The sequence below is a fragment of the Verruconis gallopava genome (assembly GCF_000836295.1).
Source record: "Verruconis gallopava strain CBS 43764 unplaced genomic scaffold supercont1.3, whole genome shotgun sequence".
Lineage (NCBI taxonomy): Eukaryota > Fungi > Ascomycota > Dothideomycetes > Venturiales > Sympoventuriaceae > Verruconis > Verruconis gallopava.
The window spans coordinates 401164-417847 of NW_015622139.1; the positions used below are offsets into that span (position 1 = coordinate 401164).

Genomic DNA, 16684 nt, shown 5'->3' on the forward strand with positions numbered 1-16684 from the left:
TCGGCTTGAGAAGAAGTGATGACGCAAGGGCTGTCAGGAGGACATGAGCTCTCTTAAAGTACCTCTTCAGGCACAGACTTTCATGGCGTGAGACTCGGATCAATTTCAGAAAATTCGTCGAGGCGATTGATCGTCAACCCTGTGCTCCCATGCCGCCGTGAAGCGACCATGCCGCATGTGCATTCAAGCTTGTTGCCCTGCCTGCCACGCCCAAGACATTAGCAGGACATTTAGTCCGGGTCTAGCCGCGCCTACTCATGCCTTAATTGTTCTCAAAATGCTCACGATTGGTGATTCCAACGTGCCACCGGCAAGTCTTGCTACAATCTAGATGACGAAATGTCAATCTAGCCGCATCACCCTGGTGGTGAGGGTGGATAAGGGAAGGAAGCGAGATCGGCGCAGAATTTTATCTGATCATCTCGATAAGCATTAGCCTGGAAACTCAACCACCTTTTGACCACGATTATCCACTTTAACCGTACGATTGACGAAATAGCAGGTCCGGATTCGCTTAGCTTGCCCAGCTCAGGCATTTCTACCGTGTGCTGGAGCATTTACGAAGGGTTTCGGTTGCACTGATCATCTTATCAATCTCTGTGATCGTCCTAGTTGTGGGGTTTAGACGATGTAATAGAACCGCAATTTACGGAACGGGTGCGGAATTACTTTACAGTTCTGCGTAAATAATTCTAGTGGGGTGTGATACAGCCGTAAAACAGTGGACTCTCCTGAGGAAAATTTTTTATGTGAATTCACAAAAAGCAAGGACGCCAATGGGTCTACTTGAGAAGAGTCTAACACATTTCACATGTATTTTGCACCTTTAAGGAGCGCTTAAATCGCCCAGACGACTAGTATGATGCTATTGGCTTTGGCTAACTTCTCCGTGACTCTGATTGAGATCGAAGCGCTCTTGACAATATTGCTTTCTATATGCGTGTCGGTGTTCTATGCTATCGGATGCAACAAGAAACTTTAGTGAATGAGCGCGAAAACATCCTATCGTCCGTCTTTTCATTCAGATCCTACAAATCGGTAAAGCTCTTCCTTGATCTTCGAGAGCAATTCCTCGGCCTGCTCCTGTTCTAGCATCGCAGTAGGTCCAAATATACCTAGATCTAAAGCTCCACCTCGTAGTGCAACTTCAAGGTCAACGGTAGGCTATAAAATCGTTAGCAAAAGCTGTGAACTGGTCAACATTCTTGAAGAAGACAAACATACCAAGTAAGCTTCTAACAGTTCATCTGTCTGCAACTCTTCAGGTACGCTGAAATCTGTGGCGTCATTTTCTATAAGCTGGTTGATTTCGTTCTTTGTACTGAAGTTGTCAAGATTTCCACTTCTCTCGTCATCGTAGCTTGGTAGATGGATCCAGTTCACGAAGCTTCTGACAGCGACACCAGTCCAATCTCGGATTTGCCAAAGCCCAACAGAGGCGTTAGGCAACTCACTGATCGTGATTAGATCCGCTTGAACCTTCTTTGCTGCCTCAAGGAGTGGCAAGGATGTATTGACCGCTAAAGGTAGCAGATTCACAGTTGGGAAGCAGCTAATGTCCTGCGCGCCGTGACCCCGATTTGCCATGTACAAACCGATGGCAATACTTGCCGTCTTCTCACCTCGTTCAGTCGATGGCGCCGGTGTGGAGTTGTGTAGCAATCGTGCGTACGCTGCAAGGAACAGTGAAGGCACTGATATGACATGTCTGCGTGCCGCGTCAAGGATTTGCTGTGCATTCTTTATGTAATTTGAGTGATATTTGGCAAATCGCTTGTGGTAATAATCGAAGTCTGTTGCTTTCTGGCTGGTGAAACAGCACGACGTGCCACTTAGATAGTTAGTCCAGAAGTTCCGGGCTTCCTGATTTTGTGTAAGCCGATGAGAACGTGCCACAAAGTTCGAGTAGTTCGAAAGGCTTTGTAGACTTGAAGCAGTCAGAGTGCCTTTTAGAAGAGCCTCCAAATCACGTAAAAGTGCTGGCAAACTGACGCCATCGTAAAGCGCATGGTGAATATGAACCCCAATATTCCATAAGTCTGATTCTGACCGTTCATAGTATATAATGAGCGGAATGTAGAACCCATATATTGACACTTCATCGCTAACATTGATTTGGAAACTGCCAGCGCACGACGAAGCGTCCTTTGTTCCGATATCTACCGATTCGCGTTTCTCTTCAACTCCTACATTGTCTGTTGAGACAATAATTTGCAAGACCGGCATTCTTTTGTCCAGCGAACGGACAAATAGTGTCCTCAAACTCGGATGACTTCGAACCCATCTCAGGATGGCATTTTTCATATAATTGGGTGAGAGTTCTGAAATCCGAAGTTTGAAGTTGAACGTATCGAAAAACAGCCGGCCAAATGAGCGCTCCCACATCTTTAACATGTAAATCTGCCCTGAAGTCGCAGGCAATATGGCGTCTATGGATTTGCTAAGAGATTTATCTTCTGGGATTCTGAGCATCAGAGCGGCTTTTGCTAGAGCAATCACCTCGTCAGTAGCATCGTTTCCAGGATCTTCTCTTTCCGGAACGGTGACAGCCTTCGCGATGCCTGCCAAATCTGACGCACGAAGGAGATTGCTCACAGTGATGGTAATACCTCTGCTCCTCAATAAGGAGCAAACTTTTATGGCCGATATTGAGTCAAGGCCTATGTGATACAAAGTCGTTCCAAGGCCAATATCTTCAATCGGAACTTGAGCCACCTGACTCAGGATTTGCTGGATTGTTTTAATCAGCGGGTCTACAGTAACGTGAGATTCGTTATTGCTCCTTTCTCTGATGCCAACGCCACTTTCTTCTGACGTGAATTCAATGCAGAATTTCGGAAGCGAGCCAATAACAACCTCATTTTCATCTTTTCGTATAAGTTCGGTGTCAACGTCCCGCATCAAATGCTTAGCAGCGATCTCCATATGCAAGAGTAATTGCTTCGTTCCACACTTGTCTAGAAACTCGCTGTGGCAAGCTGCTCTCCATAATATAGATGAATCAATGAGCTCTAGCTCTACGCAGACGGGAATTTCGAGATCGGATGAACTCTCAACTGATTCGTATAATCGTGCTGCTCTTTTGACTTCTTTTCGTCTTGACTGGAAGATGAATAGTGAATTGAACAGCTGCTTTCCATCTGATGACGCAAATCTTTGAGCTCGACGGAGTGGAAAGTATTGATGTGCCAAGATGTCTGTCATCAAGCGCTGAACGGAACGCATAAAAGACGACTTCGTGCCACCCAATTTTGGGGTTACTGCAACTGTATTCATCATTGGAAAGAATAATTGTTGTGCTTCGTCTGTATTGCGACCGAAAAGAACACTGCCAAACACAGGGTCGAGCCGCTTGGTGTATGAAGCTAGCACAAGTGCGAAACAAGCTTGTCCGAAAGCCTGGGGAGTTATGCCTTGCTGTTTGCAGAATTGACGTAACTCCTCCGATGTCGTCTGGCTTTGGGCTTCATGTCGGTGAACCGTGTGGCCAAAAGCCGACGGACTGAGAGGGATATTAGAGATCAAGCAAGGAGTAGATCCAGAGAGACATCGTGACCAAAATTCTTCACTTGCGGAAGAGTTTGTCATTACCAGAATCTCCTCCAAAGCTTTGTCCCAAAATGGACGCTCTTCAATAGTGTCAGAATGGTATGCTTCAGCTAAATCGCTGTGAAGCATATTGAGAGAGTAACCATCGTACAACGCATGTGGTAATGAAAGAACCAGGAAATTTTCATCCTCCGCGCGAATTAAAGTTAGACGGAAAAGCAACGCTGATTCTCCAGACTGTTTGGCTTCAACCCGGAGCTTTTCAATCACCCTTTCGATCTGTGTCGCGTGTTCAAGATGAATCGTATTCCAGGGCAATTCGTGCGCGCGCATTACCACCTGGGCATATGTACTTTGGATCTCCGTGTCATTGATTGGAATGAAGGAGGTTCTGAGTATGGGGGTTTTCTCAAAAACAAGTTTCCAAGCCGAACGCAACCTTTCCTCGTTTGTTTCAGGCAGCAAACGAAGCACATCATGGTTAAAGTACTGTCTGTAGTCCGACTCGACCATAATGCTAACCATAGCCTCCTGCAGAGACGTTGCTGGAAGAATTCTCTCGGTGTTGGTCAGAACTTTTCCTCGAGCATTTAACCACTGTGATAACTTGCTCTCCATCTCTTCCAGAACTTTTGATTTATCGTGTATTTCGCCTCTTCTTTCGCTGGCGTGACAGACTATGTCGACCAATTTCGCGTAACGCATTATCGAGCTTACTGGAATGTGTATAGATCTCTTTGCCAGTCGAGCTGAAAGCTTAATGGCATCAATGCTGTCTAGTCCAAGTTCAAAAATGGATGTATGTTCTGTTATGTCATCCTCTCGTACACCGGTCAAAAAAGATATCTCAGCTCTAATTAATTTAGCTATCGAATTCCACGTGAATTTAGAGCTTGGGCTTTGGTCAAATTCAAGAAGTGGTTTCTTTTCGGTGAAGACCTGCGAAACTCTATCCCATTTAACAGGATCAGTTGAGATCAATGATTCTGAGGATTCCATAGCATGTCTGAGGTTGATTTGGAACTGATCGAGTATAGCCCTGATTGATGCGCCATTTACTGTGTCTCCAGTAGAGGCAAGCAAAACACGAACACTACCGTTCAGCTTGTTCTCCACTTCCAAAGCAAGTATATACTCTGAGCGATTATCATCATCCTGTAGACTCCAGAGTTCATTATCAAATCCACCTGTAGCAGTGCTCGTCTCCATGTTAAAGGCAAAAATCGATGCAAACAGGCTTCGAGCGTCTCCATTGCGGATCCACTTCTGAATTTCACGTAGTGACGTGTGCTGATAAGGGAGAGAATCAACATTGAATTTATGACAGCGATGGATCAAAGATGACCAAGAGTCGTTAGGTAGAAGTCGTTCCTGGAATGGGATTGTGTTAAACATAGGGCCTATGACCTTGGCTGCGTCGTTGAAATCAATGCTCCGACCGGAACAAACCACGCCAGTTGACACTTGTTCTTGGTGGTAAATTTGAGCGAGAGTAGTTATCCATGCTGCCTGCAAAACTGCTTGATGTGTAACATTCAAACTCCGCCTGCATGTCTCTAGGCGACCACCGCACTCAATGCTTTGAGTCTCTTGTGTATGTTGTCCGCTCACGTCGAGTCTTTCGGCGACTGGCGGTCCTATTCGAGAAGCCCAATAAGTCTTGGCATTTTGTACGGTGCGAAGAGGACCATATATTAGAGCGTCATGAAATGCAGGGCCAAATTCCAGAACCCCGTTACCAGTATAAGCGTCGTATACGCAACGAATCATCATTTCTAGGCAGTTTCCATCATAAATTCCATGAAAAATGTTCAAGATCATCACATCCTCCTTGTTTGTGCGCAGAACTGTTACTTCTACCGGACGAAAAAGGTGTCGTTCATTAGCAGCGAACCATGCAAGTCTAAGCTGACCGGCAGCATTTTCAAAATTTAGCGTTGCGGAACTGTCCAAGATCTTGAAAGGCAGTGAGTAGTTTCGGAGAACCACTTGCATGTATCCGTCCTCGGTTTGTAGAAATTGTGTTCGGAGAATCTGCAAACCATTGCAAACGGTTTGCCAAGCCTTCTGAATCCTCTCCAGCTCGATTTTTGAACGCATTTTGAATGTAAAAGTGCTGAAGTATGCACCGTTCTGTTCTTGCCCAAGAAATGTTGAGATCATACCTTCCTGTAAGGGAGTACACGGCGCAATCGCCTCAATATCATCTACTTGGACGCGCAATACGCTCGAAAATTCTTCTTGATACTTGGCGTGCATATTTGATATCCTTTGGCAGACCTGTTCGGTAGAGTTGGCGTCGAGTTTTGCTGACGAGTTCTCCAGCAAGGCTTTTGCCAACGCATCAATGTATGGATCTGTTCATGTGTTAGGTCAACTTGAACACATCAAAGAGCAACTTACGAGACATAACAAGAGCAGGGGAAGCCCCGTAAAAACCGGATCTTCTCAATTTATTGCAAAAGCCAAGGACAGAAATTGAGTCCAGACCGAGTTCAAAGATGTTTGAGCGAGGTTGGATGTTCTCTGTTGGTATGTCGCAGAATACCGAGAGAATTTCCGCAACTTTCCTCTCTGTGCTGTTTAGCGACTGACATTCCGCTTTAGAAACGGCCTGGATCTCATCCAACGACATTTCGCAGAACAATGACTTGAGTGTTTTGGCATCTGTCTTGTTATTGGCGGATAGTGGAATACGACTGACAGGGATAATAAACGTCGGGACCATGTAGCCAGGTAATTGCTCCCTACAGGCAGCACGAATTTGTTCTATAACCCCTTCTTGACCATGTCGGGTTTTTAGGACAGTTTCTTCATTCCCAGATTCCACGTTTCCGATTGCAAAAAAGGTTGTCAGTTGATCCCGCTGCTGCTTAGGGTGTCGAAGGACGAATGTGGCAACGTCTGTTATGCCTGACACGGACTTCCGGATGGTGCTGTTGATCTCACCAATCTCAAGACGTTGACCGCGTAATTTGATCTGATCATCGATTCTGCCAAGGAAAAGAAATGTGTTATCATGGCAAATGCGGACGAGGTCTCCTGTCCGATATATGCGCTCACCACAGCTCTCGAGGAAAGGAAATCTCTCCGCTGTAAGCTCAGGGCGATTAAGATATCCTTTTCCCACCAGCGCTCCTGAGACGCACAATTCCCCTACTGCGCCCCGCAAAACAGGATGGTTTGTACCTGGACGTAAAACGTAGGTTCCAACATTTGCGAATTGCGGGCCGATATTGGCGGGTTTTCCGGTTTTTGGTACGCACGGATACATGGTCACTCCAATTGTTGTCTCTGTTGGCCCGTAACCGTTGTGAATGACCTCTTCTTCACCCCAATCATCAAGGATCTCTTGTTTGAGTTGCTCGCCACCAGTGATAAATATGCCTTTGCACAGATTTGGCACATTTGCCGGCTGAACCAACGAAGCGAGACTAGGAGTCAAGTCGATATGGGTAACTCCCATCGTTCGGATAGCCGCTTCGATATCTTCGAATATTAAATCTCTAGGTGCTGACACAACACATATACCTTCTGACCAGCTCCAGTACTGTTCAAGAACAGAAACGTCGAAGTGAAAGGAGGCGAATTGCAACCATTTGGATCTCTCATTCCATCGACCTCTAAAGATCTTTGAGAAAGCCCGCATTGCTTGCACAGCATTTTTATGTGTGATTTCGCAACCTTTTGGTGTTCCAGTAGTACCTGAGGTATACAGGCAGTAGCAGACACTGTCAGATGTTATGCTCTGCGTCGCTACGATTGAATCGGGGACAGGTTCTGAAAGAACCTCATCGAGATAAATAATTGGAGAGCTGGCTGATATGCAATCTAAATGCTTGGCTTGGCGATTGCTGCTTAGAATAATTGAAAGCTTAGCGTCTTGAGCAATAAATGACTTCCGAGCCGCAGGAGCTGATGGATCAATTGCGACATAAGCGCAATTCGCTTTCAAAACGCCGAGTATGGCGAAAGATGCTTCTGGACACTTGTCAAAGCATATTCCAACGTATGAACCGGCGTGTACTCCATGTAGGGCGAGTAGTTGCATAACTCTGAGCCCTTCTCTGTCGAGGTCCTTATACGACCACGATTGATTCAAAAATTCGCCATTTTCTGACTTGGTATAAAACTCAAAAGCAACCCTGTCAGGATTCTTGTTTGCTTGTAATTCGACAAACTCATGCAAAAGTTCAACTGGTGAGTCCAAGAGAGGTTCTTGGGCAGGGGTTATAGATAGAATGTGGCTTGATGAAACGGCATGTTCAGACACAGCAGTATCGGGTTCATCGAATAGCTCCTCAAGTAATGTCTCAAACTGGTTCAAGATTACTCGAGCTTGCTCCATTGGTACTAAATTGTCCTTAAAAGTAATTCGTATGATGATGTCGTCTAAGTTCGTTGGTATTAGTTCCATGGAGAGAGAGAACTGAACTTGGTTAGTCGTGTAATGAGACGTCTTTTCTATCTTACCTCATCAGTTGCAATCTCGTTATCAGTTTTCCATCGTGCATTGTTTGATAAGGTGCCAGTCTTCTGATAAGCGAAAATTGTATCGAAGAGAGCCTCACGGCCAGTCCATCGTTGTATGTCGTGCAGACTACAGAATTGATGCTTGCGGACTGCAGAGTTGAAAGCCATTGAAAACTTAACAAGTTGATCGTTCGTATTGCCTGTAAGAGAGATTCCAAATGGAACGGTGGTCAAGCAAGGAAAGACAGCACGATCTGCTCCAGCTTTCATGTCCCTGCCAGAAAGAACAACCCCAAAGCAAATATTGTCTTCGCCGAGATATTCTGACAGTATCTTGGCCCAAGTTGCCTGGCCCACAGCCTGGATCGAGTAGCCCATTGACTTGCACTTTTCTTTGAGCTTTTGACTCCCCATCCTGAGAACCTTCTCAGCACTTAAAGTGTGGAGCTTTGAGACGCGTAAAGGTGTCAGATCAGGGAATCGACTATGATTAATTTCTTGTAAGCTTTGTTGCCAAAAGGTTACATGTTCGTTGTCATTATCAGATCCCAAAGAACTATGGTTAAGTATATTTGATAGAATTGGTTTAATTGGCGACTTTTTAGGAATCTCTTGTCCGTTCATTACGGCATCGAGCGCCTCGAGGAGGATGTCCAGGCTGGTCGCATCATATATAGCGTGAAAGATGCTAACATGCATAAGTAATTCCGAAGATGCGGATTGTAAGCAGACTGCCCAGGATGGCTTTGCAAGAAACTCGTGGAAATCCTTGGTTTTTTCTTCCCTCCATGCATCTAAGTCAAAACCAGAACTCGGCACGATCTCCACTGGGAGCTCCAAGACTCCCGCGCGGAAAATTACCATACCATATGAATGCCGAGGATCATCTTCAATAGCCACGAATCCAGTGCGCAACATCTCGTATTCTCTTGCCAAATGTTCCAATGCATATCGAACTCGATCCAGAGGGATATCATTGTTTGTGGAGTACGTAATATGATTCACGTATGTCTTTCCATCTTTTAAGAACTGAGAAATTAGGCCCATTTGGACTGGAGTGCAAGGCCACAGGTGCTCGACCAAGCTGAGAGACAGACCGTTAATTTCACACGCTTGGGATATGAATTTCGCTGAGAATTTGTCCAAATCGAATTCAATACCGCTAGATTCTGCAGCATGTGATTGTTCACTAACCAAGGCGGCGAGATCAGCAATTTTTGGATTCTGAAGTACTTGCGCTGCGGTAATCTTTGAGTGCCCTCGAGCGCGTAAACCTGTCGCTAGTTGAATAGCACCGATGCTGTCTATCCCAAGTTGGTATATCGATGTTGTAGGAGACGCTCGAATGTTTGAAATCCCGAAAATCTCTGAGATTATCTCGAGGATTTTTTTTTCAGTTTCATTCATTGTGTTCGAGGGTTTCGAATCCTCTAGTGCAAGCTTGACGGAATTCGGCCACGAGATCTTTGTTGAAAAGTTTACCGATAATTGTGAAGAAAGCGGAGGAGAAGCAACTGTTGGGAAATTGGGTTTCTCGATGCATTGATCAAATACACTTAGGAAGTGCAATATTACCTCTTCTGCCTCAAAGCTATGGAGTATTGAACTAGCACCAGTAAGCTTAGTTTAACGCGAAGATATATCAACGGCCATACGTGTTGTAGTGCAGAATTGCAACAAGGCTATCATTTCGTTTGTCGGGTATTAGTTCTAAAATTAGCGGAAACTGGCAACTATTAGCAGGTTCTTCATTTTCACTAAGCAATCTTAGAAGCACATACGTCCATGGCTCCATTCTCATTTTCGAGAAGCCAGATGCGTGGATCAAGGTCAATACTCGCGCTTTGAAGCAACAATAGAGAGGAGAATATACCCGTCTCAGTGAATCCCAATTTGGACTGTATGGAACGAAGAGCGCACAGCTGATGACTCATACAGGTTGCATTGGACCGTTGCGCAGCTTTCATGGCATCTATGTTGAGTTCGTGTCTTTGCAACTGAATGCGAGTCGGTATGGTGTTAAAAGTCGATGCAACCAGAGAGTCAAGATGGTCGGATAGAACGCTACGACCGCTCACTACACTTCCGAAGCAAACGTCCGGAGTCTGGAAGAGTGAATATAGTGTCTTTGCGAATGCTGTCTGAAAGACTGCAAGGAGAGAAACGGACATCTGTCGACAACTCTTTTCGACCAAACTCAATGGATTTGCAACTTTATGACGTATGAAATTTTGGTGCCGGCTTTTTGGGCGAAGAATTGCAGGCTGAAGATCATGGAGATAACTTTGCCAGAAATTAATATGTTCTGCGCTCTTTTGTGCAACCATTTCTCTCAAGAAGAGACTGTAATCTATGATTGGCAATAGATTATCTCCACGATATAGCCTCTCAATGTCATCCAGGAGAAGCGCCATCGCCGTTCCGTCATAAAGAGCATGGTGACAACATAAACGTAGAACATTATTGAAGTCGTTTTGAAATATTGTCAGCTGAACAGGAACGATGAACGTGTCCAGCGCAGAAGGAATCTCTACCAAGTCCCTAGCGGTGAAATCTGTCTCGTTCTTCCAAGGGAGGTCGCTGTGTGAGCGAATAATTTGCAGGAACGGATAGTCTGGATCGTTTGTCGATAAGAAAGTTGTCCTCAGTAGGTCGTGCCTATCAAACATTTTCCGCCAGCATTCCTTCAGCTGATCCGGGTCGCACCTGATATCGAAGTACATTACGTTGAGATACATACTCGAGTCCTGACTGGAGCTTGAAAGCATAGCTTCCTGCAACGGAGTGCATGGTAATATGCGTCGTACACTTACTTTGGCTCTTGCTGCAGCGATTTGAGCCTTCTCAACCAGGGTCTGTGGAAGGAGAAATTCTGGAGAAGAATAGCTCAAAGCATTTGAGGGAGAACCTTCCATCCACTGTGACAGACGAGCGATAGATGGATTGCGCAGTATTGCTGAAACCGGAACGTCGCGACCCAACAATGTTGAAAGACGCCTGGCAAAGGGAATCGCCGAGATTGAATCCAAGCCAAGACTAAGAAAAGATACCCCCCGAGATATTGCCACTGCTGATGTGCCAAGAATCTCTTTCAGTGTTTCCAGAATTGCTTTATCCTTTTCTGGCCATTCCCGCACTTCAGTCGAAGAGGAAGAAGTCTCACCTCCGCCAAGCTTTATAATCATGTCACGTTCAAGATTCTTCAACACCATCTTGAGCATCCTATGGTCAATCTTGCCTTGCAACGTCATTGGTATTCTTGCAATAGGTATAATCGCGGATGGCACCATGTAAACGGGCAAAAATTTCCGAGCATTCGAGAGCACCATGTTACACCAAGTCAGAACCTCATCTTCAAGAGGTAGCAGTAAACCATCGTCAGACCTGAGATTCTCCGCTGAGGTGTCTTTAGGGACAATGAACGAGAACAGTCGAGGATTAGAGAATTCCTTTTCTAAAAATATGGTAGCGCAATCTGCAACATCCGCGCTTTCCAGAATACAGTGGTTGATTTCGTTGAGTTCTATTCTTTGACCACGTATTTTAACCTGATCGTCAAGTCTAGCCTCAAACAAAATCGAATCATCGCAAAGAATCCTTCCGCTGTCTCCGCTTCTATAGAGTCGTCCAAACTTTGGATGGGTTACGATTCTACTTGCAGTAAGTTCTGGCTGGTTTATGTAGCCACGGAAGACTTGGTCGCCACCAAAGCAGAGCTCCCCAACGGCACCTCTCGGCAAGATGGTATTGCCAGCTGGATCAAAGACGAAACCTGAAGTGTTCCTAAATACGGGACCGATGTTCCGGATCGCATCACTCCTTGTGACATTGGGTTTGACGGTGCAAATGTTGGTCGTTTCTGATGGTCCATAACCCTGGAATAAGCCGAGATCGGACCACATATTCTTCACTTTTTGTGTCACCCCTTCACCTGCGGTCACAAGAAATCGAACACTAGGAACATTGTCGGGATGGATCAAAGCTGCAACAGTTGGCGTCAAGCTAAGATGAGTAATTTCGAGTGCTCTGATTGCCATCTCAATGTCTTTGAAGAGGACATCGTTCGTTGCGGTGCACAGGCACATGCCTTCTTGCCATGCAAAAAATATTTCAAAAACGGAAACATCAAAGGCTTGTGAGCACGACTGAAGTAGACGGTCTCCATTGGCGGTGGGGTATATCTCAGCAAGCACCGCAAGATTACTCCTTAGGTTGTTTTGGGTGACTAGGACACCCTTCGGTGTTCCCGTGCTGCCAGAGGTGAACACTGCATAAGCTGCGCGCGATCCATTGTACTTTGTTTCCAGATTGGCAGTTGAAAGTCTCGCTATGTCAACGGTGTCTATATTGAGAACTTCGCAAATGCTCTCGAGAGGAAGATGATGGAATACTTGACGTTGACTGAGGCATAAGGACACTCCAGCTTCATCAGTGATTTTTTTAATCCGTGCGAGTGGTGTAGTTGGTGTAATAGGTAGATATCCAAGTCCCAATTTCAGCACGGCTAAGATCGCGACGTAGAGGTCCAAAGACTTTTCCATGCAAATTGCAACAAGCTCCGAAGACTTGAGATCTTTCACGGATAGAAAATGTGCCAACTGATTGGCACGTTCGTTCAGTTGCTTGTATGTCAAACTTTCGCAGATAGCTTTGTCCTGCGATACTTCAATAGCGAAAGTCAAAGCTAGATGATCAGGCTGTGTGAGAGCCCAGTATTCCACGGCATGCTCCACACCGTGATCGAAAAGCAACTTGTCTGGAGATGGATTCGATATGGACAAGGTCTCAAGAGGAAGTGTTTCGCAGAGCTCCGCGAAGCTTGCATCAGCTTTCTCAATTAATCCAAGAACAAGTGAATCAATTTGTTGCAACAACAGAACTGCTTGCTTCGATGAGATGATGTCATTTTTAAATGTCGCTTTACCAAAAATTCCATCATCTCTGGGCTCGAACTCCAGTGTCACAGCGCATTCAAGCTTATCTGCGCTGTCAACGACATGAACATGGCGTTCCTCGGATATGTGGCTATCCAATGATTCCTGCCACACAAAAAGAACATCCCATAGCGGTTTACCGGCTTCTATATCGCATACTTGCTTGATTGTCTGAAGCGGAACAATTGCGTGTTCAAGAAGGTGTCGATTTAGAACATTTGTCCGCTTACAGGCTTCTGCTGCGGATTCTCCACCCTTAAAGTGGATTCTCAACGGGCTTGTGGCCAAACAGGGTCCGAAAACGTCCTCGATACCAGCAAGTGGTATGGATCGTCCAGACGTTACTGTACCGAGTACGACATCCGCCGATCCGAGATAAGTGCCTAGGACATAAGCCGTCATGGTCTGGAAAATAGCAGGCTTGCTAACTTGCAGTTCTTCGGCCAGCTGCCTGACCCGTTTGGGAACAACGCTCATTTTGAATACCTCTTCTTTGACCTCAGCTGATTTGGCTACTTGGCCATTGAAATTAGGAAGCCTAGTTGGCTGAAAATCAGATAATTGATCTTGCCAATAGTCAAGCGCGGCAGTGCAGTCTACGTTGAGGTAGAAATTGGTGACCATCACAAAGCCAGGCATGGCAGCCAGAACTTCATCATTTAAAAGACGGCGAAGGTCTCTCACCAGTAAATCGATAGACCATCCGTCATAAAGCGAGTGATGTATCTGCAACAGGATCGAGCATGAGTCTTGTTCATGCTTGACTTGAATCTGAAGTGGCCGCAGTAGTTCGTCCTCTCTCCAAGAAAACTCTCGATTAAAGTCCTGCACCTCACTGAACTGCGTGTCCTCAAGCTCTCTGTAAGTGATGCAAGCGAAAGGAGTTTTACTGGATGAAAGCTGACAGAATCCAGAGCGTAGCATGCTATGTACGGAAGAAAGACGTCGGAAAAGATCCATGACACGCCTCAGGCTCAGCGATTGCTCTATCTGCAACTCAATCCAATTGCAGTAATTGCGTGGATCTGCAACAGTCTCTGCAAGCATAGCTAACTGCAACGCAGTGCACGGGTATATTTGCTCAGCACCGCCAAGTAGCTTGGAGTCAATAGACTCTGCTGCGAGCTTTTGAACTTCAGCAAACAAAGGATGAGGTGGATTGGGGTTCACTATGTTGCTTTCAGTAGATTGAGAGAGGCCCCCCAGATTCTGATCTTGCACAAGCTCTTCAATAGTCTTGTCCCCCAGTAAATCAGTGACAGACACTCGAAAGCCATGTCTTCGCAACTGGCTAGCGGCCTTTATTGCAAGTAATGAGTCTATTCCCGTCGAGCTAAGCTTCTGAGAAGGTAATATAGAGCGTCTCGATATGCCTCTCAATACCTTGCAAGCTAGCCAAGCGTTGTTGCTGGTATCATTTTCGATCCTTCCGGCCTCTGGGAAGTAATTTTTTTCGTATTTTTGTTCAAGCTCCTTCATGTCCACTTTACCTGATTGGAGTCGAGGAAAGTCTTGAAGTATAACGACATCAGATGGGACCATGAATGATGGAAGCCAACTCCGACAGCTTGCCATCACGCTTTCAGTTGCAAGGTTTTCATTCGAAAGGCAGAAAGCCACCAAAGACTCATTGATGACACTGACAACGGCGTCTAAACAACCTGGAGTCTTCGCGACGGCGTGACGAATCTCTCCAAGTTCAATGCGCTGACCTCTGAGTTTTACTTGGCCAGTAGAGATGCGGCCTAAGCACTCAATTGTGCCATCGACAAGAATCCTCGCTTTGTCCCCAGTACGGTAAATTAAACCATGCGAGTTCGTTCGGATGAACGCATTTGCTGTTTGCTCTGGTCGATTCAAGTAACCGTCCGCCAATTGAAACCCACCAACTGCCAGCTCGCCGACAAATCCTTGTGGTAAGGGCTGGAAAACATCTTCGACTTGAGATTTTCCACTTGTCTGAGCAATTACGAACGCAGAGACCGTGTCGAGGGGAAATCCAATGTTTCCAGGTTTATGCCTGGTTGAAAACGCGGGCTGAAGAGTGCAGTGGATAGCCGCTTCAGTAGGACCATACATACCCCACAATATTGCATCCTTGCTCTCATCTCCACCGAATTCAGCGACAACTTGTGGCGTGAGCATCTCGCCAATTGTAAGTAGCAATTTTAGCCCAGGAGCATTCTTTCTCAGCTGTAGTAAGCCGCCCGCAACTGTAGGAGTAAGTTCCGCTGCGTCAACCTGCATGTACCTCATTGCGAATGGAATGTCGTTCAAGAGGCGAGAGCGTTCGCAGACAACGAGCGTGCTATGTCGATACAGTGTAAAGAAAATTTCAAAGATGGACACGTCGAATGTGGGTGCGGCAAACTGCAGGAAGCGAGAGAATTTCGGTATATGTCGGTCGTGAGCGAGGAGACTCTGAGTAGCTGATAGGTGTGACACTGGCACGCCTTTCGGCTTTCCAGTCGAGCCGCTCGTGTACATGATGTAGGCCGTATCGCTGGGATCTATTTTTTGAATATCTTTCGGTCCAGAGGATGGCTTGCGATTAATGTGTGAGTTTGACACGTTGGCGTCAATGATATCGACATCCGATATGCTCTGGGCTTTGGACAAATATGCAGACGTAGTTATTACAACAGTTGCTCCCACATCTCGAACGATGAATTCCAAGCGATCTCTAGGTGCGTCGAGCTGAAGTGGACAGAAGGCGCATCCGCTCCGTAGAACAGCAATCATGGCAATGTACAATTCAGGTGAGTGAGGAATCAAGATAGGAATTGTCCGCCGCTGATTCACAGTCCTTTGTGCTAAACGTTCACAAAGTATTTGCTCAAGATTCGAGATGCGAGCATACAGTTCATCGTACGAAACTCGTACATTTGACATGTCGGCATCGTAATAATCGATCGCAATAGATTGTCCATCTTGTGCCGAAGATACCAGCATGTGGAGCAGATTTGGGCCAGGCACAAGAGTCGGTCGTTCGTTTAGCATAGAGAGCTCAACCCGAGGATCTGAACTTAAGATTGTAGACCACAGGTTGTTCCCTGTTTGACCCGGTGCGCATTGTAGAACAGAAATGACTTGACTTAGATGTTTGGCCGGGACAAATCCATTGGTATGTAGAGCGCCACACCCGGTGCGTAAATCGACGTATATTTCTAAAGCAAGATTTTGTAAGGGTTCTCTCTGTTTCAGTTATCAGCTCCAAGATCTCTTTCTTTTTGAGATGTTCACCTACGCCATCCGTGTAGACCGCGGTGGCCTCACGTGGTATTGGTTCTGTCTTGTTCACTTCCTCAATCTGCACAGTATCACCACGAAGCGTAACTAACATCGCGCTATCGTTCCTGACAAACGATACCTGGTCATCGTAGCCCGAGTATCCGCTCAGCACGTTCGCCCAAGCCCAAACAAGTTCGTCCGCAGACCCCTGCAAGTTTGAGAAGACTATTGACGTCGGTTGAAAGTCGTCTTCAGCTCCAGGTCGGGAAAGGAGATACGGGAAGAGAGTGTACATGACGGCGAACTTGTTGAGGATTGTAAGATCAAGACAACGGAGTTTTCAGAAAATGAATCGAAGCACGCTGCGAGTCAAAATATAGGCCCGTTTATGCTCCATCCTTGAGCAGGCCAGAGGCGCCTACTTTCTGACCCAATCTTGATGTGGGGACAGGGTGACAAGGCTTTGTCACTGCAATCCATTTATTGCGCACTGCAGC

At 46.0% G+C, this 16684-nt stretch overlaps 1 protein-coding gene across 1 annotated transcript; it reads right to left on the reverse strand.

Moving 5' to 3' along the window:
- Positions 1-836: 836 nt before the first annotated feature.
- Positions 837-16589, reverse strand: PV09_01077 (uncharacterized protein). Its single transcript, XM_016353919.1, has 7 exons — positions 16204-16589; positions 9804-16151; positions 9678-9748; positions 8023-9628; positions 5953-7978; positions 1225-5906; positions 837-1164 (listed from the first exon to the last, which is right to left on the reverse strand). Exons 1-7 carry the CDS (start codon positions 16480-16482, stop codon positions 1018-1020), a joined length of 15159 nt encoding a protein of 5052 aa, XP_016218014.1. The 5' UTR covers positions 16483-16589; the 3' UTR covers positions 837-1017.
- Between the last annotated feature and the right edge of the window lie 95 nt (positions 16590-16684).

Coding starts and splice junctions, on each gene's coding strand:
- PV09_01077 (XM_016353919.1), bottom strand. CDS start 16,482: ATGTACACTCTCTTCCCGTATCTCCTTTCCCGACCTGGAGCTGAAGAC. Junction 16,152..16,203: donor CCGCGGTCTACACGGATGGC/GTAGGTGAACAT, acceptor TAACTGAAACAG/AGAGAACCCTTACAAAATCT. Junction 9,629..9,677: donor GCAATTCTGCACTACAACAC/GTATGGCCGTTG, acceptor TACTGGTGCTAG/TTCAATACTCCATAGCTTTG.